The sequence below is a fragment of the Miniopterus schreibersii genome (assembly GCF_964146895.1).
Source record: "Miniopterus schreibersii genome assembly, chromosome: 4".
NCBI classification, from domain to species: domain Eukaryota; kingdom Metazoa; phylum Chordata; class Mammalia; order Chiroptera; family Miniopteridae; genus Miniopterus; species Miniopterus schreibersii.
Window position 1 is genome coordinate 42104816 of NC_138105.1, and position 25775 is coordinate 42130590.

A 25775-nucleotide genomic window follows, 5' to 3' on the forward strand; every position below is an offset into this window, starting at 1 on the left:
CTTACCGGCCTCTCCTTTGCCGGTGCCTCTGTCCCCGGGGCTGGGAGCGCAGGTGGAGCATCACTGCTCCGAGTCGCCCATTTTCTCTAGATCCAGGTTGTTCAGTTGACACCAAAGCAACAATCCTATCACCCACTGAGCTGATCCGACTGCCCTCCTCTGTTCCCCCGGGAGAGCTGGTGTGACAACCCTGCTTTCAGGGCGACGAGGCTCAGCCACCACATTGCAGTCCGCACGCAGCCCGCTGCGGGTTGTTCTCTTTCCCCACAGCATCTGAGGAATAGTCAGGGGTCCCTTCTGGTGGCCTTTCTTTCCTTCCTGTTCTGCTCAGGGTCAGTGATGAGTTTTGCATACGTGGAGGGCGACCGTTTCCCACAGTCGGGAGACCTGTCCCTTTGGCTGCCGGATGAGAGGTGCCTCGTGAAGGGAGACTGAGGAGGAACTCAGGCGTGAGTTAGTTTGGTGGACAAGCATCTCAGCAGCGTCACTTCTGGCGGAGGGAGTCTGAAAGCAACTGCAGACTCGTGGGCCACGGTCCGGAGCCAGGGAAGCAACACGTTTGATTGCAGGTGTAGCCAGCGTGCGGGGCTGGTCCTTCCTCTGCTCGAGCGAGACGCCGAGGGGCAGGTGCAGCAGAGTCTGTCACCCACTTGAGACAGTGCCGGGTGCCCCGGTGAGACCTTTGCGCTGAGAGAGATGCTGGGGTTTCCTTATTTACTCCCACTTCCACCAAGCAACATGGCATAGGATAGGAAAAATATATATATATATATATTTAGGAGTATATTTAGCTTGATTCAAACCTTGACAGTGCTACCGATGAACCCTGAAACTTTAGGCAAGTCTTTTCATAGCACTTAAAGTCCGTTTTCACAACTACGAAATGGGGATGACACGATTTGCTTGGCAGATTTGTTGTGAAGGGCAGATCTTAGGGCTCAGCTGTTTGGAATCCTATGAAATTATTATTTCACCATTGGGCACTGAGCTCTTTGAAGGTACAGACTGCATTTCCTTTATCTTTGTATTCTGAACCCCTAACACAGTAAATATCTGGCACAAAATAGGTGCTTAAATGTAACCTTCTCAGAGAGGTCTTCCCAACCACTTCATCTAGGTAGGCATTCCCTTGTTATTACTCATTACACCCTGTTAGTTTCCTTGGTAGTCTCAAAATTATACATTTGACTGTATATAATCTACCTCTATGCTAGAATGTAATTTCCATGAGATCGGAGCCTCGTCTGTCCTGGTGGTCAGTCTAGAACCATGCCTGGTACCAAGTGTGTGCTCAAAATACATTTGTTGACTGGAGAAATACATGAATGGCAGCTGTGTTATTATTACTTGTAGTAGCAGGGTTTACAAGGTGATTTGGAACCTAACTATTATCAGAGAAGATGTAATCATTTTTTTGAAAGCTCACCAGAAAGAGTGAGAATGGTCAGCAGCCCTTTGACTTTCCTTGCCACAGAATTCTTCTGCCTGGGAAACTTGATTCGGGGCTGGTGATTTCCTCAGGCCTCCGCCAGGAGGCCCTTCATGCTAAACTGAGCAGAGCAAATGAGGTTTTATGACGGGGACAAGCTTGGCCTTGGAGCCTGAACTGGGGTCCTCTGGGGGAGGGGGGAAGGGGGCGGTGGGACCACACCCTCCCCTGGGCTCTGCACCACTGAAAGGCTCCAGACGGCTCAGGCTCTGCGCCAAGCTGCCTGGTTCCAGTGGGAAAGCTGACCTTGGCCAGGAAGAACCAGGGAGAGGCACAAATGACTCACTGTCCCACATCCTCAAGGTAAAAACCCAGCAGTGTGTGTGGCCTCTGGGGCTGGACATTGTTGCAGCCTTGGCTCCCTCTGCAGCCAAAATAAAAGCACTGGGCCATGGACATGCTCAGCCTAGGAACACAATTGCTCAGCCTAGGGACACAATCAAGGAATCTCTCCCACCCGCCCATCCCGCACACTTCCCTTCACTTCGTTTCAAAATACCGCACATGTAACGTTATGATTTCCAGTTCCAGAAGTAGAACCCGATTTCCTTTTAAAGACTTAAGGCAGCCTTCATCCCCAATCAAGGCAACGTGACATCTTATGGACCGCTGGAAAGAAATATGATATGTTTTCAGATCACGTGCGAAGGAGGTCTCGCTCCAATGTGCGTTATTTTTATTCAGAAGTTTGGGATCTAAGTCGCTTGTTGGTGAGATGGGCCACTTCCTTCAGATATCCGCTAGAGGGCACTCTTGGAAAATATTTATAAATCTATATTTTATTGCTCTGTCTAGGAAATACTGCTTTTAAAAAGGACGGGGGCCGGAGGGGGGACACACACACACACCAAACCCTAGCCCGTCCAAATTTCAGGGCAAGCCGTTTCCCTTCCCTTGGAACTATTCCAAATTCTTCCAGAAGCTCAGCTAGAGAGGAAGCTGGAGAGCACACAAGCAGCTGCTTCCCCCTTCCCCGTCCTTTTGTCCACATGGGATGCAGCTGGCCGAGCTATGAAGCCGCCCCCTGGCTGGAGCCCAAATCCCCTCCGCGCCCCAGGGAGCCAGCCCTGGTCCCCAGGATCGCCACCTTGCAAAGGTTCTGCAAGATGCTGAGTCTGAGGGGAGGGGGGCTCTGGTTTGAGCTCAGCCTTTGCTGAGATCCCCTCCAAGGAGCCGGGTCTTCTGCCCTTCCCTCCCAAGCTAGTAGTGGCCGGAAATCCTCAGAGAAGTGCCAGGAAGGGTCAGAGGGGCAGCTGGGGCGGCAAACAATTAAAAATAGGGCTTCCGGGCAGGCAGCCATGGAGATCTCGCTCGATATGTAAATAAGTGTAAATAAGACCGGGCCTGGCTGCTGGAAGGGTGCCGGCCCATTCTGTGCAGCCAGGGCTGTCCCGGGTGGCGAGCAGCCTCACAGTCCAATTTAGAAAAACAAAATTTCTTTTCCACCCAAAAAGAAAATAGTTCTATTGAGTTCCACTGGTGGTGGTGGTGGTGTGTGTGTGTGGGGGGGTGTATTCTTACAACTTAAATTTCTTATTTAATGACGAGAAGACTGTCCACGGATACATCAGAAGAACTGCTTTTTAACCACTGAAACCTTAAGTCTAAGGCATGTTTGACTCTCCCACCCCTGATGTCTGTATCACCCTGTAGAGCCGACGCCCTTCACTCTTCGTGCCTGGCCTCATTTCATCCTGGCAGCAGCTCGGTGAGGTGGGCGTTCGGGTCCTCACACCCCTTCAGAGGGGGCTCCCCACAGCCGCGCCCGGGCTGGGCTAGAAGGGGGTCGCTTCCTTCCGTGGTGTTTTATTGAGCATCTGCCATGTGCCAGGTGTGAACGGGGTGTGCTTCTTGCCCTCCCTCACACGCAGCCTCTCCACACGCCAAGGCAAGCAAGCCCCCTGCCCTCATGTGGACTCATTCCTGATTCTTCCAGAAGCACAGCGAGAGAGGGAGCCCAGGGCACACCGGCAGCCGCTTCCTTTTGCCTACAGGCTGCTTGGGCTGGGCCAGCAGGAGGGCCCTTTCCCCGGGTGTCCCACTTTCTGGGATCAGGGCTAGTCCAGGTGCCCAGGGCCATAGCTTGTCTCATCCAGGTTGGGCCTCGCAGGCAGGCGTCCATCCTGCCTCTCTCGGGGGCCGTTCCCCTCCCCCTATGGGCTGCTGGACAGTACTCAGATGGCGTCTGTCTGTCTGGGTTGTGCACCGCAGGCCTCTTGTTCTCTGTTTCTTCCATGTGGGGGGAGCTGCGAGGCTGCAATTGAAAGAAGCCTTGGGGACTCAGAGAAGCAAGGCGGCCCAGGTGACTTCTGAAGGGCTCCCCCGCGGCTGAGGCCCAGGGCAGCAGAGAAAGTTGGGGAGGCATGGGACATGGAGGGGGCAGCTCTGGCTTTTCACTCTGCTTCATTCTCAGTTTTTCTGTGAGCATATACGACTTTATAACTAAACACACAGGTAGACACGGCTTTAAAACCCAGCTCCTCGTGCAGTGTGTCGGGGAGAGTGGCACCGTGCAGGTGGGCAGAGCAACTCTCCCCCCATCCAGATATCCAGATGCAGTGGGGACTCTGCCTTACACTTCTGGGTATGTGAACAGCAGCAGATACGATCTGGGCTGTCTCTATTCAGAGAGTGGGAGCAGGAAGAAGCATGCAAATTGGGAATTTGGGGCTTCTTTCTGCTTCAGGAAATTCTGAAGAAGAGGTGAGAAGATTGGGGACGTGAGACAGGCAAGAGAGAAGGCTCAGGCTTGATGCAAGTGGCCCTGAGCACTGCGCCTCTCCCCCCACTCCAGGCTCTTCTCCTCAATTCAATCAAACGAGGAGAGAGACTGAGCTCAGGCTTGGGGGCCCCACTCCTGTCGGGGCAGGGCTGGAGGGACACAGAGAAAGGAGGAAGCAGGTTTCCCAGGGGCAGCAATGTGGTGGTGGGTTCTCTGGTTCTTTGCTCCTAGCGAGGCTCAGCAGGCCCCTCACACACCTTGGCCAGATTCCCAGGAGCCAGGTGAACTCCTGAGGCTTGGGACTCATCTCTGATACCGTAGAGGGCTGGCCAATTCGTTATGAGTTGGCCAATTCTGTCAACAGAAGGGACAATGCTGTCTGCCCCATGCTGGCCTAGGGAATCCCCAGAAGGTGCACTCACTGGGGAGGGACCCACACCAGCAGGTGAGCTTCATCTGTCCAGAGCCATTGAGTTTTGGGAGGACCAGGTGCTTCTTGGATGACTCGGGGGGGGGGGGTGGGGGGGGGACGACTCTGCAGCCACCCCCGGGGGGAGTTACAAAGAAGGACTCCTTTGAGCATGAAGCTCCCCAGGGCCAGACTGCAGGTGCACAGCACTGTCAGGCTTCGTGGCCCCTCTGCATTTACTGGAACCATCCAGGGCAGGTGGGTGCAGAGGATCCAGTTTATGGGTGTTTGGTAGACACTCCTGAGGGTTTGGGAGGGCCCGTCTGTGCACAGGAAGGGAAGAAAGGTCTTTCTAAGATTGGAACGCCTTCAGACTGGTGGCTTAGATGGTTCCAAGAGGAAAGAAGTGAGATACAAATAAAATACCTGAGAGGGAGTGCCCCCCCCCCATGCCCCTCATCCAGAGAGCTTCCTGAAAATGCTGTGCCCTGCCTGGCCCTGCCCAACCCAACTCTGGCAAGGAAAAAAATTACATATTTTTCCGATGTGATTTTGGTCACTTTTTTCGATGTTGCAGAATCAAATTTTTTTTTTTCCTTTCAGTTGTTCCATTATTTCAAACTACTTGTTAAACAATGTCTTCAGAGTAAGAAACCAAGCCACCAGATTAATAAAGTGCTGCTGAGAGGGTGAGATGAAGGAGCTGTCAGACCCCACGCAGAGAGCACTGACATGCAGGCTCGGCCTGACCCCGGGACCTGGGCAACTGTCGAGTGACTTCTACTCTGTCTCCACGGAGTCAAGAACGGCTTAGTGCCAAGTGTGATGTGGACACTTGGCTGCTGGATGGAGACAGAGACTCATTTTCCATCTCTCAAGCAACCTGACACAGAGCCCGTAATGATTTTCTGTCAGGCGAGGCCTGGCTGGATTTGCACCAGTGACCCAGAGGTAAAAGGCCCCGATGTAGGGCTGTCTTTACAATAACCGGCCTGCCTGGGCCTCGTTACTCCTGCCCAGCATTCTGTCTTGGATTTGCCCACGTGTTCTTCTCAGCCAGTTGAGTTTTGGTTGGATCCTAACTTAGCATTTGGTAGTAAGTGGTTGGTTACTATGCCAGAATTTGTGTCCTGGGGGAATGGGAAATGGAAGGCAGATGAAGGGCAGAGAGGCAGGGCCTGTTTGACTAGCCTGGGTCCAAAAGGCACATGTTCCTCTCAGGCTGGGTGCCTGGTCCTGAAATGCACAAGCATTTCAGCTGAAGGGATGGCTCCCAAAGTGAAGGCCACACGGGGATGTGCGTCTGGATGGGGACTGAGGTCTAGATGCTTTGGGTCTCGACTACTCTGAGGTCAAAATTGTCATCATTATTTTTACTGATAGTTTTCATTAAAAAAAAAAAAAAGTCCTTTCAGAAGCACCTGTAGATTAATATGATGATTCCCATTCACGGAATGATAACTGAGTCACATGCCACTTTCTAAAACTGGTGTTTCATAATCTGAAGACATCTGTCCTCCAAAACCAGAGACGCAAGCCGATTGCTCCATAAACATTTATTGAGGTTCCTACTATCAGGCAAGCATTCTGACAGTTATCAGGGTTACAGAAATAAACAAAACAGGTCTCCACTGAAGAAATTGATTATTTGGGGTGGGGGGATAACATGTGGATAATGATAACTTGCTACAACTCGATAAGTGATAAATTAGCAAGTGAAGATATTCATTATATAACTGAAAACTATGTCTCACAAGTGGGGGGCTGTGGCTGGCTGGAGCCTGAGAATTGAGAGTTGGAAGTGCAGAGGGGGAGGGAAGCCCAGGTGCTGGCCCAGTCAGGAAATCCAGACTTTGCCACTTATAAGCTCTGGCACCTGGAGCTTGGTCTCTTGGAGGCTCCATCTTCTCATCTGTAAAATGGGAGTAATTATACCAATGTCCAAAATTGTCACAGGACTAAGTGGGATAATTCACGGAAAGCATTTAGCAGAGCACCCAGCATATGGCAGGTGATTGATAAATGTCAGCAGAGGGCTTCCTGAGTTGAAGAAAGGCATTTCGCGGGGGGGGGGGGGGGGGGAGAACACTAAAAAAGGCATTTTAAGACAGTGGCAGTGGGATGAAGAAGGAATTAAGGAGAGGTTTTTACCAATAGAATCAAGAGCATTTGCTAACTGAACATCAAAAATGAGCTGTGAAGGCTGAGGGGGAGGACCGGTTGCTATCGCAACATAGGAAGCAGGTTTGGGGAGGTTGCTATGCCAACAGAGGAAGCTGGTTTGGGGAGGGCCGGGTGCAGGGAAAAAAGAGGTTATTGACTTTTCTTCTAGGGCATGTGGAGTTAGAGGGGCCTTGAGGATACTCAGGTAGGAATGTCCAAATGCAACTGGAAACGTGAGCTCAGGGCCACAGATCTGGGAGTCCTTGCTGGTTTACAGAAGGCGACTGACTCTGTGGGAGTGGCTCAGAAGTTCCCACCACTGGTGGGAAGAAAGACTGAAGACCAGGCTTCCTGGGAATGTTAACACTAAAGAGATGATTGGAGAGCGGGGCCTGTAAAGGGGACAGCCAGCCAGTCCAGGGCCACGGTGGCACTCGAAGTGGAAAGGGGACGTTTCAGCCTGGACACAGTCAGAGCTCAAGGAATGGCCCTCAGACAGGGCCAGGGCCACAGAGTGTCTGCCCTGAGAGCAGCCCCGTAGCCGAACTCATCCCGGGCAGGCGGCAGTAAGTCAGAATCAGTACGGGGCAGCCGTCAGCTGCATCATCGCGGTTCTCAGCAGGACTCGGGCTTTGAGGGGAGTTGGGCAAACATTTTGCGTAGAGTTCTTTGGAGCAGGCAGGAAAAGGCAAGGCCCAGGCAGCAACGGGGGGCTGGGAGGGCCTTTCCATCGGAGCTGGAAGCCAGGGATTGCTGCAACCATCTTAAAATTCAAGATCAGGCGTCCTCATTAACAGATGAAGTAGAAACTGGTGCCCTGGTCACTTCCTGACATGATTAATGACATTTAACGGACTCTAATAGATCTTTTGTATAGATTAGAAGGCGTGCAGCATGGGGCCCGATGCCTGACTCCGTCTCCGGCACTGCACGCCAACAGGGTTTACCCAGCTCCCACCCGCGCTGAACAGTGACAGGAGCTGCCACTTATTGGGTTATTACCAGGTGCTAGGCATTGTGACAAACTCTTAGCAGGGATTCTCTCATTCAATCCTAACGACAAGCCTACGATGCTACACAATTCTCAGTTTGGCTTCGTGAGCAGAGGAGTGAGCTATACACATGGTATTTTGCTCGCTTTCCACGCGCACAGGGATTCTCAGGTCTGGAGCTGGAGGACCGCGTGGGGGGGGGCACTGCCGCAACGCACCGCACAGATGATAATCGCAGCGGGTCCCAGGGCAGGAAGTCATGGTAAAGGTTTAATGGTGAAAAAATACAGGATGAGTCCTGGTGTTGTTGGAAAAGTCAGCCCAGGACTCCACATGACAACACGTAGACCCAGACTCTGGGACTTCGAGCAGCGAGCACGAATGGACACGGCTGCAAGGACTTCACGTCTGGACGGGCCAGTCACAGGGAAATGACGGGACCCCAGGGCCGAGGCCAGGACCCGTTCCTCAGTGTGCTGCCGTCTCCTGCAGGGGCTCTGAGGCCTGGTGTGTGCTGGGAACCCTGGGCCCCTTCCTTCCGATTGTCTGGAAGCTCTGAGATGGGGGGGCTTTTGATTTGTTCCACATAAAAAAGAGAGCAGCATCCTTTATCAAAACCTCGGTTGCAGAACTCAGTGTTTAGAATCACTGCTAGTTTCCAGAATTTTATAACATGAGATCATAAGATCTTGTAAGGAGCACGTGGCTTTCGGGTGGTGGAGGAGTCTACTTAGTGGTTAGCCGTGTGGGCTCCGGAATCAGGAAAATCTGAGTTCAAATCCCAACTCCACCACTTAGGAGGCTTGTTTGTACTCACTATTTACCTTTCTGGCCTTTGTTTCCTTATCTGTACAATGGGGGTGATCATGGTACATCTCCTCCTAGGGTTGTTGAAAGAATCAAATGTAAAATCTGGGTGAAGAACCTAGCAGGACCTGTAGCTCGAGGCAGGCTGGGCTCTGCAGGCTCATCCCGCGACAGCTCGTCCCGAGCATCCCTCCCTGACACCACCGTGAGGAAAAGCACGTCCGAAGCTTGGAATCGCCAGGTGGCCGTGTTTACACCACAGAGCACTGAGTATTAGCTACTAGTGTTGCAATCCCCAGCCTATCTGAGTACGTATGAACTTACATTTGAATGTAATGGTTTAAGAATGAATTCTGCCCGGCCGGGCATGGCTCAGCGGTTAGGCATCGACCTGGGATCCAGGCGATCGGGGTTCGATTCCTGGTCAGGGCACATGCCCGGGTTGCTGGCTAGGCAGCCGATCGATGACTCTCTCATCATCGATGTTTCTGTCTCTCTCTCCCTCTCCTTCCCTCTCTCTGAAATCAATAAAGATATATTTAAAAAAAAAAAGAATGAATTCCATGTTCTGTGGGGGAAGCATTCTCCTGCCAAGATTCCCAGGGGCATCCATTCTTCTGATCATCTCATGCACAAAATTCCCACTTATTTTGTGAGACTCGGTATCTTTATTACTGGACTGCTTTATCTTCTCTCCCCTGTATCACCTCTCGGTGGATGTTGAGCCTTTTATTTTATTTCCCCCCAAATAAAGAGAAAGCTCTGGTGTAAAGCAGATTTTTACTAAAGGCTTTTTTGGGGGAGGGTCTTAAGAACTGCAGAAAGAGCCACAATGGAAAACAGTATGGGGGTTCCTCATGAAATTAAAAACAGAACACCCATATAATCCAGCAAGCTCACTTTTGGCATAGAGACAAAGGAAACAAAACCAGTAACTCAGATGTCTCTAATAAGAGCTCTCAAAATTTTGAAGGTTCATGTCCTAGCTATTAAGATCACAATTTGGAAAATTAATATACATTTTTTTTTGGCTACGACTCTGAGCCAGGCACCGTGTTAGGCCCAGTAGGGAAACAGAGATGAGGACCAGGCTGGAGGAGACAGTGATGTAAAGTAACAACAATCAGACAATGCAAAGGTTTGGAAGACTGGAGAGACGCCTTCTAAGGGCACATGGCAGGGAGGCAGCCTGGCGCTGGCTTGGGGAGCAGGAAGGCCTGGTGGGGCGGTGATGCATTCGTCAGCCCTACGGGGAGGAGAGGACTGCCAAGCCAAGACAGCAAAACAAGACATGAAGGTATGTGTGGAATTCAAACACAGTAACTTGATCATAAAGAAACACTGGGTTTAAGAGACATTCTAAGGTTTCATCTTTTTTATCCCTCAAAAGAATGACAAGGGTGACAAACATCCAGATCACCTAAAATCTGTCACTCATGTCGGGTATGCTTCTCTTGTGGTCCTCAACCCTGATGCAGGGAACACATATCTCTGCAAAAAAAGCCAGGGCTGTTTCTGGATTTTAAATTATGGTGTGGAGAAGGTGCTGAGATGGATACCTGGGGAGACGGTGGAGCTGTGTCCACATAACCACACATGATACAACAGTATTTGGGTGAATCAAGATAAATCTGTAGATGTTCAGAAGGCATTGTGAGTGCATCCGAAATCAGGTTAAAAATAAGACACAGGTTCTCTTGTGATTTCTGAAACATCTCTTAGTTTAATCATAGAATCCTTTTCATTTCCCATTCATCATAAATAATCCACTTAGTTACTTTTCTAATCCTTTTGAAAAAATTTGGTATTTAGCATATACAAACACTGAACATTAGCCAGAGGTGTGTTAGTTTCAAACAGAATAGGAAAGAATAAAAAAAAAAAAAAAAACCCACAAAATTTTAAAACCTAGAAAAGAACATATGAATAGATTAATATTATCACCCACTAAAAAAAATCAAATTTCATAACAGCCATTAAAAGAAATCCAGGTGGAAAAATGGGTAAACATAAATATAATCTAATGTATTTCTTTCATAAATACATTTAGACAAAACAAACACATAAAACAGATAGCTTGACAGTACATAAACATAATAAAGTATTTTAAGACATGAATAATTAAATCCCAATAAACATGAATTTAAAATAAATTTTGATTTTGCTTTTTGTTCTTTATGGAAAAATATGCAACAGCATTTGTGTAAAAAAAAAAAAGGCATAAACATATCACTAAAGCCACCAAAATTCACCACGTAAATAAGATTATATGAAAACAAAAGACATTTTTTCAAAGCAAAAGATGTTATAATGTTTTCAGTTGAATTTATCCCATAATCACACACCTACTATAGGTGTTTGACAAGAGAGGTAGATAAGTTGGGGGGAAAAAAATCAGTATTTGAATGCTAGCTTTTATGATAACTCAGACAGACAGACAGAGACAATTTCATTTACTCCGAAATTCAAAGAAGTTTACAGGAACAAAACATGAAAACCCTTCTGAGCTTCATTTGTAAGCATCCAAAGTATCAAGCAAAATTACTGTAGTTTTAGACACAAGCAAAAGTCTCCACATCGAAAATTCTTGACAAACAGCCTCTTTAGCATAGTTTTTTGTTTGTGTTTTTTTTTGCAGGGTCTGGAACTAGCTTCAAAATTGACACTGAGGCTAACTCTCCTGAAATTTATGAAATTCGCTGATGTTCAAATGAGTCAGAAGAACCACACGATGAGACCAGTAGTAACAAGAATATAAATATACACTATTGATAAACTTGGTAGGCTTCTAAGGAATGATTTTTCTTTTGTTGACAAAACAACAACAGCTGCCGGGGACAGAGTGTGGCCTCAGTGTTACCCCAGGTGTCAATCTCGTCTGTCAAATCAAGAAAGGACACGTGGAGAGGACGTGACAGAACGGTGTGTGGGAAGAGAAAAAGTGTCCCCTTGATTCTGTAGATTGCTTTTTTTCTACTTGGGTCCAGTGAAAGCTCTTCAGCCACAGCAGAGGCAAATGTTCACTACTCTTGGAAGCTGAAGCCCAACTGGGAGCTAATTTTATTTGATATTTTGGTCAATGAATGGTTCCGCATTTTCTGTGCCCATTTTCCCCTTCCATTTGGCTAGAAAGAAGGTGCACCTGTAACATCTGTTTGCATCAATGACCTTTATATTTCTATTTATTCATAAGAGCAATGATTTAATTTTAAAAAGTTGCAATCATTTGTCAAATCTGCCAAGGAAATTCTCATTCACAACTTGCCTCGAATGCCTTCAGTGTGCTTAATCCAGGATGTAACAGGCTGTTTCTGCTAAAAGGGGCAATTTGTGCTCAGCACGTCTGTGTAACAGGAAAAAGTTTTTTTTTCTTAATCGTGGAATGTGAATATAGTCCATCATTCATTGTTGCTGCTCTCAAACTGATGATAACATTTTGTATCTCACATTTGGCTGTCATGAGTTTGCGGGTGTGTTGGAAAACAGGAAGGAAATTATGGAAGAAAAAGGAAAAACATACAAAATATAATTTAAAAAATCCTGAAAACCAAATCCTGTAGTTTACCTCAAAACCTCACTTAATTGACTCATAAGTCAAACATTAGGGCTTTTCTTTGAAGCAGCTTATAATAAATTTAAGACATATAATATCACAATCTCTGATCATGGAAGAAAGGAATCTGTGTTGAAACTATTTGAAGGAATGTCTTAAAAAAATAATGTCAGGAAATGCAGATAACTTATGCTTTTCAGTATCTACTCAGTCTATGACCCCTGCTGAGTTGATAAGAGGCATGTCACAGTTGTAGAAAAAAAATCACACAGTAAATAAAAGCATTTGTGAATAAGACTTTGGAAGTTTTCACTGTCATCGGAGGGCATTTCTCTGATGCCATGACCTCATTTAGAACAGTATAGTAACTAGTAGAGTTGTATTGCACAGAGGTGGGGCTTTTGTCACATACGATGACTGTTCCCTGCGGTAGGAAGAGAAATATTAAACAACTCCAAGATACTGCACCACCCCTGGCAGTCACCGACAAAGTCGGTTTTGGAAATAACGCTCTTGTCAGATACATTTTTAAGGCACTTCAACAGTTATATCATTTTTTTTGTGTGTAAAAAAATAAAATATGCATTGAAGCAACATTCACAACACGAGTCTCACTGTGTACAGCCCTGTACATATGTACATCGCCGCGGATGAGCACCTCCTCTGCTATACTGTTGGCCTCGTCAACTTCACACCCTGCAAGAAAGGAGAAATGCAGTTCAGGCTTGAACAACATCCATGAGCCGAGAGAACGCATCAGTTAACACCAGATCATTGATGCCACAAGAAGGGAGAAGAGGACCACCTGGATAGCATTAGATAACCACCAATCCAAACCTCAGGTGACAAACAGATCACCCACCCGCCTCACTGGCCAGCAGACTGTACCTCCCCCAGCCTGGCCCGCTACTCACAGCCCAGCTGTGCACTAGATGTGGCCGCAGGTCTCCATCAGTACTGTTCGCAAAGCAATCATGGATACCCTTGTGATGGCTACTTCAATCTGATTTGGATCCAAATAAGACCTGTCTAGAGTCTCACCTTCTGCCTTGACACCATCCAGGACTTTATTGTTGGCACCAACACACTCCCCAGAAGGATCTGAACTGGGTGGTAGATGAGCAGAGGCACGGAGATTAACGAGAGCTGCTCATGGCCTGCGAACACGATCTTCAGCATCGGAATTCCTGATGAACAAAGATAGGAAATCGAGAGGCAAATTCAGTCTGCCATCAAATTAAAGGCATTCTCCACCGAAACTGGAACTTTGGAGGTCATTGCTATAGTCCTCCGTGTGTCCACTGAACTGAAAAGGGAAGGTCTCAAGTGAGTCACCACATTGGTTCATCTTTTCCCTACATAAAGCTCTGAGCTCTGCCTAGAACTGATGAAAGTGCAAAAGATGCTCAGTATTTGAGGGCACCCATAACTCTCGCTGCAAATGAGCAGCCCGTCTAACAAGGAGAGCAGAGACATGGAGTGGGAATAGACTTGCTCCAGGAAGGCTGAAAAATACTAGAGAGGCCGAAGTTCAAAATGGATCTTCTCTTGCTTAGTCATGAAACGGTCTGTTGGTCGTTAGGGAGGCCTGCCTGGCACCACTTCAAAGACCCAAAGTTCCCTTTTGAGATTCGGAAGGATATGGTCAGATAGTGTAGGGAATATATTGCTATAAGTAGGAGGGTACTTTAACCAAACGAACATTAACAAAGGCTTTGCATGTTCTCATTTGGTTAAGGGTCTCAAAGTGCTTTATGCAATATAAAGGTGAACTCTAAGATTAGTGCTGAGTGTTTAAACCCACATGGAAGTTTTAATGGAATTCAGGTAAATGCCTATCACTTTCCGAGTCCACACTCCATTACACCAAGGGCAAGGTGTGCATATCTTGTAAGCAGCTGACTATAGTGTGTATCTATTAAGCTTCGATAACACAATAGGACACTGGCAGTGTAACTGTTATTACCAATTGTTTTAATTCGGCCCAGTTGTAGGAACTGGTGTGTATGTGTGTTAGTTTTGTCAGCTGAATAGCTTTAACAGCTTAGCTTTTTCCCTGTTTCTTTGAGAACAGCCTCTGAAAAGGACCCAAGCCCCCAGACATGCACAATGATGAAGCATCAATAATTTTCTATTATAACCCAGTGAGGGAAAGCTCTGCTTTTTCAGTTATTTGTATCTTCTAATAAATTCCAAACCTTTATGCAAAAATGTATTGCAACGGCTGCTTTCTCTTTCATAGCCTCATACATCATTGCCATAAACAGAAAGCACTTCACTCTTCCAGCAGCGTCTCGCAGAGCTTCAAAAGCACACGCTGAGATTTTTGCAGTCTCTGTCTTCTCACCGATATAAAAAGCAAAGGAGCTTTCTCTTAACAAATAATACACCTAAGCCATTTATAGTGGAAAAGTAGCATCTGACGTGCTAGTCCTGGAAAGCTGTTACGATGAGAAAAGGAGACATGTACACACTCCTCCTGTTTCCGGGGAAGGTTCCTTGGCGCAAAGGGATGCTGCTGAGGAGCTGGGGGTGGGGGTGAAGGAAAAGCGGGGCCACAGGGAGCAAGTGATAGAATCATGGGGATATTTGTCCCTAAAAATGATCAGAGCAGGGGTTTTTGGACCCAAAATTCGAGGACTGTGGCTGCTGGGCTAAAACACCTGAGGTGTCCTTCCTTGGCTAAGACTCGGGCTCAGTGTCATTCAGCTGACGTGGGCACAGAAGGGAAGCCAGGGAGGCAGTCACAGGGCTGCTGGGACCATAAGTCAGCGAGAAACCCACTGCAAGACGTACAATGTGTCCTGCTGCCCGGACCTCAGAAGCCCACCTGGATGTGATGTGTTATCACAGAGACCGCAGTGATAGCAGTAATACTGGCTCCTGGGTGCTGAGTGCTCACTCGACTCCGCGCGGTGTCTGTCACATGGTTCCCCACATTAACTGCACTCAGCCTGGCGATGACCCCGGAGGCTGGTGAAACCACGGTGTGCACCGTTTACTCAGGCGGAAACGGGAGCTTTCCCAGGTGGGGAAGTCAGAGCTGCCGTGCAGGCAACCTGGATTTCTCATTCTCTGGGTCAGGTGAGCTGCCCGGGTTTCAGCTCAGACGCCACGGGGACTGCAGGCCCGCGAAGCAGAAGAGGGCCCAAGTCCCTGTGGGCTACTCCTCCTTGGAGGGTGTTCCTGTGACTTCCTATGGGGAAGAGCTAAGCAGCTACTGAGATCAGCCCGACGGTGGCCGGGGAGAGAGACTGAGCGACAGCCAAGCCCCTACCCTGAGAAAGCTTCCCAAGTACAGTGACTAGCTTCCGTAGACCCGAATCCTGGTCAGGAGGAAGGTCTCTCCAGCTCTGGTGTCTCATGTTCAAACACCCTCTGCACACTGTCCCAGGCGGGCGGGCCTGCAACCGCCCCCCTCCTCTCAGCCAGCTCCCCGCCGGTTCTGCCCAGGGGCACTAGAGGAGGGCTGGAGGAGGCAGCGGGCGCGGGTTCCCAGGGGGCAGCAGTCAGCTCCAGTGATAGCTCACTGTGCCCCTCAGAGGTCGGAGCCCCCGCCTCCTCCAAGCTTCTTGGTTAGGAGAACCCCAACTTCTTCCTTCAGTTCCCCCGCTCCAGCTACTTCCCACAGCTATTACTCCTCCATTTCCTCACTGTCCCCAGCCCCCCTTCAGTGCTCCAACACTGTTCGATCCTCCCCTACTGAGGAGTGGTTTCAGTTTTTCCAACTGACCCTGGTATCCCAGCCCTCTTCTCACTCGGCCTTGTATTCCAGTCGTGCTTGAAAGAGAGAGGGGTGCGTGATGACCTGCGGCTGCTGCAGGTGTCTGCCGAATTAAACAGAGATTGCTCCCCGCCGCTGTATGCGCCTCCTCCTTACTCGTTAATCAGATTTCTTACCACCACCACTCCAAGTGACTAATGGTAAAAATATGACTGAAAATAATAAATCAGAGAAAAGAAACCACTTCAGCTTTCCAGAAACTGGGACCCACTTCCCTTTGACGTGTCCTCGCTTTGTCACTGTCACATGATGGATTCACAGGTCAAGTCAATCACTTGGCTGGGGGGAGGAGGGACTCCAGAGATTCTAGTCACGTTACTTGTTTGGGGAACCTTTATTTTTCCTCAGTCTTAAAATCTACCTTACTTTTCAATCTTTCGATTAGCTACTTTTCATTTCAACTATTAGTGATTCTTCTCAATCTCCTATTTATGTCAATCTTTGCTTTCCTTCAGTGTCTCCCCCACACCCCCCTCATCCCCAGCTACGGCAAGGCAATCCTCCGGAAGCTGTGAGCTTAACCTCCCTGTTCTGTGGCATCTTTGCCACATGTCCAGGACTATCGGGATGACAGTGGAGAGGTGGGGAACCTGCAAGAACCACTGCACTCACAGTACTATGATTTCTGACACCTGGTCACTAATTTGGCAAAATTTAATCTTCAAGTCAAATCAGAGAAAATCAGCTGTAGCTCTTACTCTAGAAACCTATGTAACGAACGCGCCACCCCTCCATGCTCTCCTAACTCGTTTAATAATTCACTTCATCATTCATTCATTCATTCATTCATTCATTCATACATTCATTCATTCAACGAGCTCTCCTGTAACTGATGAACTACTCTGTGAGGGGCGTAGGCATGCCAGAGGTGGGATGTGACATTTAACTAACTTATTGGGCACCCATGGGACCACTCCTCTCCCTCCCTATAGCCTTCCTGCAGGGCACAGTCAGCTCTCCACTGCACTTCCCACACCACCTCCAAACAGGCTGTCCTGTCCAACTACCTTCCACTCTTGTGACACAGGGACCACTGTTGAGTGCAATCTGATTATGTCAAATTGGGCAGGAGTTTACCAGGTGTGACGAGGACCTTCCTGACCTGGCTCCCACTCCCTCTCTGTCTTATCACTCCTACTATTTCTTCTTCATCACCGAGCATCTAGTAGGTGCTCAAAAGGAGTGTGTTGAATGAACAGGCTTGTATTCTTCCAGATCCCATCATAAAGTTACTGTGCTGACTATGAGTCCATCTTCATTACATTCATTAACTAGAAAAAAAAGCGCAGTGATTTAAAAAAACCAAACAAACTCACTAGAAAGAGTTTTCTTTTAAGAGTAAAATTTAAATATAGGACTCTTTTCATCTCGCTATTGCTGCAGTAATACAAATGAAGGAAATTAATTTTAATGTTCCCAGGTACCGATTCTGTGTCACCACAGCTGACAGCATCCGACGAGACTTTATGAGGTGGCATCTGACTTTATGGAAGTGAACACCAGGCATACATTTACAATCTTACAGGGACTTTAAGCTGTCACACTGAAAAATGTTTATAAAACATTAATCAAAAAATGCCTCTTTAATACAATGCATCGTCTGGAGGATGTCAGAAGGCGCACATTGTAAATGGATTCTTTCTCTGACTGAAGTAATTTCCACCAAAGCACTTCCCACTGTTCCGCAAGTACAGTGCGTGGATGGGTAAGGGGCACTCCCCGCACACCGCGACCTGATCCGAGCACTTGGGAAATCACTAATGTGCTGCCTGCCCTACTTCCATGTCGCACATGACACGTCCCTCTACAATCACCCAACAGGCCTTGACACGGCGGCATCTTCCGTAAGCAGGGCTCTCCACCGGCATCTGCCTGGTAGGAGCGTCAAGTGCGAGCCTTCCTCTTCTAACAAGCAAGCAGGGGTTTTACTCTTTCCCCCCATGAAAAGGACAAAACAATATGAACTGGAACAGCCCCCACTTAAATATACTTATTTTTTGTCCTCTGAATTACAACGTTCCCTTTGTATCAGTGCTCGAGTTTCAGTTCCTGCTCTCCAGGGGGTGCACTGCTTTTTATTTTTCCTTGAGAAACAGACACTTTTCTTCCGAGGCTGAACATGGACCTTTGTATGATTCCCGCTGAAGGCAGGCTTATTGTTCACAATATAAAAACTACTGACTCTATATCATTATTTAGAGCTTATTTTACTTGTAGTTGCACAATGTTCTACCTATCTATGTACCCATTCATTCATTCATTCATTCATTCAAAAAATACTTTGGGGGCCTCTGCTGCATATGCTACTGATGCGAGGAGAAGGGCACAGGCCAAGTCCCCGCCTTCTTGGGGCCCTGACGGCCTCAGCTCCCCCAGCCAACAGAGGAGTGCGGCCCCTCTGCCACTGGCTTACCCAGTTTCTACAGCTCCAACTTTGGGAGTCATCTCTGACTAATCCCATTTCTTTCCAACTCTATAAGAAGTTCCCAGGTCCTGTAGATTCTTTCCTCCGCCTACCATTCTCTTTCCCCCTCAGTTTCACTACCACATCTTAGTTCATCTCCTCATAAAATGAAGCCAAGACGACTCTCACAGCCTCCTGACAGAGCCCTGTCCTCAGGCTCTTCCCTTCATCAACCCTACAAACCACAGTCAGATCCATCTTCCAAAACCCCACGTCATTTAAAGCCAACACCCTGCTCAAGAATCCCAACGACTTCCCGTGCCCACTCCTCGAGTCCTCTACCTATTCAACTTCAGTGAAAACCACCGTTGCTACCACCGCTCAGCAGGTGCTCGCTGCAGGAAGTGCTTGGCCTGTGCTGCCTCATTTGATCCCTCAGCAGCCCTGGGTGACGATGTTCCCACTTAGAGATGAGGAACCCGAGGTTTTGAGCAGTTAGGTGACTTGCCTGCCAACACACATCCGGCAGGTGGTAGAGGCAGAATTAGACCCCAGTCTATTTACCTTTAACCACCAAGCTAGGTTAGTCCATTAAGACTAACATTCCACTGCCCACGCCGGCAGGGGCTCAGGCCCAGCCCTCTCTCCTCGTTGTAAAAGCTGAGCCCCGCCTGATCTTGTCCTTTCTCTCTATGCGCCTACATCCTACTTGGGTTCCACTTTGTATTTCCTCCACTGGGAAGGTGGCCCCCTGTGGATTTCTTCCTCTTTTTTGTGTAGGTTTTGTTTCCCCCTGAACACAGGCAAAGTATTGTATTTTTCTTTTGCTCTCCTGCAGTGTTTTTAAGCACAGGACTGGCACTCAATACATAAATGATTATTTAAGAACAGGTGCTAAAGTAATGTCCCCTGTTGAAAACAACAGGATGTAGAACAAATACTAGGTGCTTTACTAGACTGTAGGGAGAACTATTCACAAGCCCCTCTGGGGAGGGCTGTATTTTATATGTTAAAAATATATTTGATAGGGCGGGAAGGAAAGAAACTGGGCGGATGGCGCAACATAAAATTTGAAATGACTTGGAACTGTGCAGCAGGAGAGGAAATATATTGAAAAATGCCCTTTGTGTCTTTTGGAGTCTAATATTACAGTTACTCTCTCACTTGCCAGACGGATGGTCAACTCTGATCACCTTCTTTCAAAGATTCGCCTGCCTGAGTTCACACGACTACTTTCCCATTTAAATGCTTTCTCAGACTCTTGAGTTCTGGAGGAAGCTGCTGGCCAATCTGGGATCCAGCGGCTTCTTTTTTCAGTTGTCATGGTGATTTCCCATTTTTGTTTAGTTTGTTCTCAGAAACATCCATAACTGTCCTACCCAAATGCCCTACACATTGTTCTTTGGAGTCTCGCTCTTCCTGGTTAGTGAGTCTCTCAGGAAAGCCCATGTTTGCCTTTAAAACCATTGGGATAGGTGGTCTCCCCAGTCAAAATGTAACCCAGGAAGGCAGTCAGTGTTTAAGATACACAGCCACTCTCTTCTGGCATTGCTAAAACCTCTCTGTCCCCTTCCCAGCACACGCACGCGGGCACACACACACACATGCAAGCGCATGCACCCTCCCCCCCACAGGCTTTCTCTCGGAGACAAACAGTCACAGAAAGTCAAACTCACTGGCACTGGTTTATCTCAATGACTAAACAAAGGGGCAATTATATGCATTTCTAGAGCATGGAATGATGCCATGATGAGGTCCAACAACAGTTTTGCAATTTGATTAGAAAAGGCTTTCAGTTAGGATGGTCCCAAAGCAAGCTAATTTTCATAATACAGCTGTTGTTTTGTGCAGCGATAGCTAATTCACCACATTGAGTATCTTACCCAGGGCACACAGTGCAATAGGAAAGAGGCCTGACACCCGAGTCAGAAAGCCCTGGGCTGGAATCCCGGTCCACCACCTACCTCCTGTGTGACCGGCATGGGGCAAATTACTTAGCCTCCATTTTCACGTCTGTCAAATGTACCTTCTATATAGGGTTTTTAAAAAATAAAAATAAAAACTAAGTGAAATAATATACAATGTCTGGTAAGTAGTAAGTCTGCATCCTTATGTGCCAGGCACTGTTGCTGGTGCAGGGAACAAATGGGCAAACCCCTGTCTTCACGGAGCTTATGCTTGTGCTGGTTAAACAGGGAGAGGAGCCAGCACCACGTTGAGGCAGGCATGGCGCAAATCCACCAGTCACAGGCTCGTGCGGGGAGTGAGGAGATGCGGCACTGCTGCTAGGAATAAGTATTAGGCAAAATGGACTCAGCGAACCTATGTGTTATTCTGATTTTTAGAGTGGGTAAAAAGAAAGGCCCCCTGCTTCCAGGCTGATGGCACAGCTCGGCTTGCGGTCCATCAGAGGCCTGCTGGGTCAGCTAAGGGCTGCCCCAGGTGTGGCCTCTTGGAGCAGGCGGTGGGTAGTTTGAGGGCCTCCCGAATTGCATTCTGCTGTCATCCTGGCTAATCTAGGACTTCCCCCAAACCCATTCTGGAAAATTACGAAGGCTGACAGTCACAGACCACGTGACCTGCTCTCATTCACGCGAATCTAAATGATTGGTCATTTGCTCAAATTCTACAGATTGCACGGCCTTACCCTGGCCAATGCTCTGCATTCCACTCGTGTCATTCTGTCTGTAACTGAAACCTCCTGCCTTTTATCTCCAGCATGACTCCACCACAGCGTCAGAACCTCAATTCCTGCTTCATGAGACACAGGAAACATTTCTGTCCTTTTTATACAAAGAATCATCCAAAATGAGGCACAACTAAATCGTATATGCAAATAAGAGCTCCCTTGTAGCTTTCTTGGAGTCCCAGTGATGGGTGCAGGGAGCCCACACGGACCTAGAGCACTTCCAAAAAACGGAACACAAAGGCCATGGAAGCAGCTCCCGGGTCTAACAAGCCCCAGGCCAGACCTCTGGCAGACAAACAAGATAATCTGCTACTTATCCTTAACACACCCCTACAAACGGAATTTTAATTTCCAACCTCTGAGGCCTGAAAAATGTCCTATGGTTATCTCTGTAGATCGCACAGGAGAGAGCAGGCTTTGCAAGCCACACAGGAGATGTGGGCAATGGCTCCACACACTGGACATTCTCTCCATGGGCCCGGAAGGGCTTGTGCTCACTCTGCCTCCCTCCTTCCCTCTTCTGGTGGGAAGGTTTTAAAGCTCCATTTCTTTTCTGGGGTAGTCAGAGGCTTTTTAGTTATGCAAAATAGATGTTTATGTAAAACTTCCCAGAGAGATGTGTCCTTCCTTTCCATTTCACAACCAGAATTCAAAAGTATTCACTTATCCAAAAGGGAGAACCAGGCCTAGAAGAACAGGAAAAGTAACAACTACAAAGTTACAAACTAGATGTCTAAGGCTATTATTAAGAGAAAACCATGATCGTTCCAGTCATTGAGAGCTTTAGACAAAAGAAAGCAGCACTCAAGTTTCAGCCTCCGGCAGCCCCCTCACCCAGGACTTGAGAAGCCTGTGGGAGTCCAGGGGCATTTTGTTTTCATTTGTAGGTTGGTGAGGCAGAACACAGATTGCAGCAAATAATTACACAGGCGTCAGGCACCATCCTGACAGTGTGTAAACATCGACTCATTCACTCCTCGTGTCTACAATGTGAGTAACACTTCCATTACTCTCTCCATTTTTCAGATAAGGAAACAAACAGCAGATGAATAAAAACTTCCCCAGGGCCACGCACAGCTAGAGACAGACCTAGACGCAGACAGCCCGGCTCTGCTCTTCCCTACATGGCGTGCCTGCGATGCCTGAATGATACTTTGTTGGAGTCCTTAGGAACCCTAGAGAGAAGAGTGCTTGATAATATTAACACAGAGTACTAGAGGGCGAAACCTAAGAGTAAGAATATTTACACAGGAAAGGTCTGAGGGGAAGAGTCACTCCTTTCAGCAAAGGGGCTTGTGTGGCTGGCCTCTGACCCCCTTGGAATAAAAGCTGGTTCATGACCATTCTCATGCCCCTTAGGAAAGTCAAAGACAGTGCTTTTGCCTTCGGTTACCTGGGCTGTAATCCTACCACTTTGCTGAGAGTTTTATGTCAATAAAGGTGCAAGACAGACCAAAACGAGCAGCTGGAATTATTTCTGTTTTGAAACAGGCTTGTTCTGATTGGAAAAGATGTTTAATGAACGGCCTGAGCTGGCTCACCAGATGCTAGAATGAAACATTTAACTCTACCAATTGAAGGGTTCTGCCTCGGAAGATTAGGTACACCCTCACCTGTCTGAAAGCATTGTAGGAGTAATTAGCAAACAGGGAATTCAGGAATGAATTAAAGAACTGAGCCTCTGAGCCTTCATTTGAATGCTGGCTGTGTCTCCAGGAGGCATCGCCACATTGATGGAGACAGCGGGGCAGGAAGCACAGGGAGGTAACTACTTTTACTTTTCTAGGCTGTGAATGAAGAGTCATTTGTCTTCTAAAGAGAAAATCTGGCTTCTGCTCATACTCTAGGATGTGAGAACATCAGAAATAGAAATGAGAATTTCACAAGACAAAAATAATGCGAAGTCACCAGAAAATATTGAACACAGTCTTCGACACAGAGCTGGCCCCGTCTGGCTGGCTCTGGAAAGCCTGGCTTAGTTTTACAGAATTTTTAGGTGTGTCTGAGGCAAAGAGAAGTTGGTGGGCCTGACATGCACTTTCGCTGGCCCTGCCACTGCCCTTAGTTTTCCCTAGTTTTGCCTCCACAATCCTCTTAACAGTGGACAGTAGAACTTCCAGGCAGCTTAAAAAACCTCAGTTAAGTGGTAAATGTGAGGACGCTGTGACCCCAGTGAACAATAATTGTTTGTAATGCACATTTTTTTGTTTTAGCAACATGGCTGGTAATCACCTCTGGAGGTAACTTTCTTCTTGATGGTACCATGTGTGTGATGAACACAAACCTCAGAAAAGATGCCTTCTGACAGAAAAGGACAAGGCAGCTTTGATTTGGGGTTAGTAATCAGTTACTTATCCTTAAATCCATCTCTCTTATAAAGGCTGACTCAGTGGCCCTGGCCAGTGTGGCTCTGTGGTTGTGTGTCGACCCATGAACCTGGAGATGAGAGTTCGGTTCCCAGTCAGGACACATGCCTGGGTTGTGGGCTTGACCCCTGACGAGGGGCGTGCGGGAGGCAGGTGATCAATGACTCTCTCTCATCATTGATGTTTCTATCTCTCTCTCCTTCTCCTTTCCTCTCTCTGAAATCAATAAAAATATTTTTTTTTTAAAAAGGCTGACTCAGGTTTCTGTGGTATAACTGGACCAGGTAATGTCCTGCCAACCTGCTCCTGCTCTTTATTTATGCTCAATGATACAAGAATTGAGGAGATCTCATGGGGAAGACTTTTAGGCAGAGGAAGAAATTAAGGAAACCCTGGGAGCCACTTCTGGAAATAATGATGTTTTTCTCATCTCCTCCATTCTCCTTAACCTCTGAACCCTTAACGTATCTAATCATAACACAGAGAATCGTGGATTCCACAAATCAGTACAAATGGCCAACTTTATGAACAAGTGAGTAGGTACAATCTTGCCTTGCGTTTTTGTTGGAACACAGCAGAACATAAGTGCAGGCACAGAACATGGTCCAATGCAGTGGCCGTCAGCCCCGCCCGCGTCAGAATCGCCTGTGGATTTTTCAAAACTATGACGCCTGAGTGATTCCGAGTTAATGGGTGTGGGGAGGGGTCCCGGCATCCCTGTTACTGGACAGCTCCTAGTGATTCTAAGATGAGCCAGGCTGAGAAGCTGAGCCTGGTAATAAGGGGGAGCGAGAGGATGAGGGAAGATTCTGGAGGCAGGCAGACGCACTGCTGAGAGCCAGCTCTGCCCCTCTCTCACGATGTGAACGGGGTGAGCTGCCAGACCTCTCTGAGGCTCGGTTTTCTACTTCGGACAATGCGATCAGTAACAGCTATTGTGCAGGGTTGCTGTGAAGAATAAAAGAGATGATAAGGCAACTCATGTGTCTAATACTGTGCCTAGCATGTCGTGGGCACCAAGGAAATGCCCGAGCCTTCTGCTTTCAATGTTTCAAAGTGTCCTCGTATCTGTTTTCTGATTTAACGTTTGCTTCAACCTTTCGAGACAGGAGAAAAATACAGGCTTGCCAGCTTGGCTGTCTCTATGCCTGGCTGACTTAGAATTTCACCTCATTCTATTATCAAAATAACTTCACATAAGTATTTTTTAACTCAGTGTGCATTAGCAGTCAAGCACAAAAACAGTTTAAGCAACCTCCCCGTCCCAGCTCTGGCCCTCCAAAGGCTCTCGCTGCCACCATGCGTGAGAGGGTCTCAGAGCAGGGCCTCAGAGCAGGATTCAGGGACCTCACAGTCAGCCTCAGGCAGCCACGGAGCCTCCTCACAGCAGCTGGCACAGAAACGGGCAGGGCCCAGCATCCAGCACAGCCCTGAGGATTCCTTACTTGGAAGATGGAATTTCCTAGATTCTTTTAGCAAGTGGGAAGTGTCTCTAAGTCTCTCAGGCCGTCTATGTATGAATGAGTCCATTTATTACATTTATCATGGAAAGTAACAAGTCAGCAATTTCATCAATAAAAACCAATTTCTGAATTCATTATGCTAATTAGTAAGGTCACCTGTTGGGTTGACGGAGGTAAAGATAACAAAAGCATTTTCTGTAGCTGCTTGGGGTACTTCCTCACAGATAAAAAAGAAGCTGAATGCCTTAGTGAGAACACGCCAGTGAGAATTTTCCATTCAAACAACTGTCTGTCCCTGGCACTTAAGTCTAAACTAACCAGTCCAGTCATAACAGCACGTTGCCAACACAAAAGTATTTTCAACTAAGTTACTTCATATAATAAGCACTTAGCACAGTGTTTGCCTATTAAGTACTCAATTAATGTGAGCTGTTATTATTATTATTACTACTATTGAAAATATAATGAACAGAGAGACAACTTAAAAAATAAATCAATAAAATGTAAGAAAACTCTGTTATAGAAGCTGAATTAATAAAATCTAAATGTAGGTGATCTTATATTACCGCAAATCAAGAATTATTCTGAGTCTTAATTTATCTCTGGTTCCTTCATGGAATCAGGAATTTGGGTTAAAGGTCAGTGAAAAGGGGACAGCAGAAGCCAAAGTCCACCTGGTAACTATCTGAGGATGAAGATGCATCTCACCAAGTGAGGCACAAAGTAATACTGTTCAGGACTTGGGTTATGACCCATTAATGAGCTGCAAAATCAACTGAATGGGTTCTGTCTAGCACTTGGATAGACTATGGAAGGTATCACGTAAAGTAGGAGTGAATGCTGTTTTGTAAAACTTTCACACACATGCAGGTGTGCAATGGATCACACTGTAATATTTTACTGTAGCTGGTTAAAAACTTTGGACAGTCCCTGG

General features: G+C 47.4%; 1 protein-coding gene across 3 annotated transcripts in view; it reads right to left on the reverse strand.

Moving 5' to 3' along the window:
* Positions 1–10285: 10285 nt before the first annotated feature.
* The window catches only part of SLC10A7 (solute carrier family 10 member 7), a 190906-nt gene continuing 175416 nt past the window's right edge, over positions 10286–25775 (reverse strand). For all 3 annotated transcript variants that reach the window (XM_081136712.1, XM_081136711.1, XM_081136713.1), the window contains 2 exons: positions 13177–13322; positions 10286–12831 (listed from right to left, as the gene is read on the reverse strand). In XM_081136712.1, the coding sequence (XP_080992838.1) occupies positions 12802–12831; positions 13177–13322 (176 nt within the window). In that variant the 3' untranslated portion in view covers positions 10286–12801. The remainder of the gene's footprint in view (positions 12832–13176; positions 13323–25775) is intronic.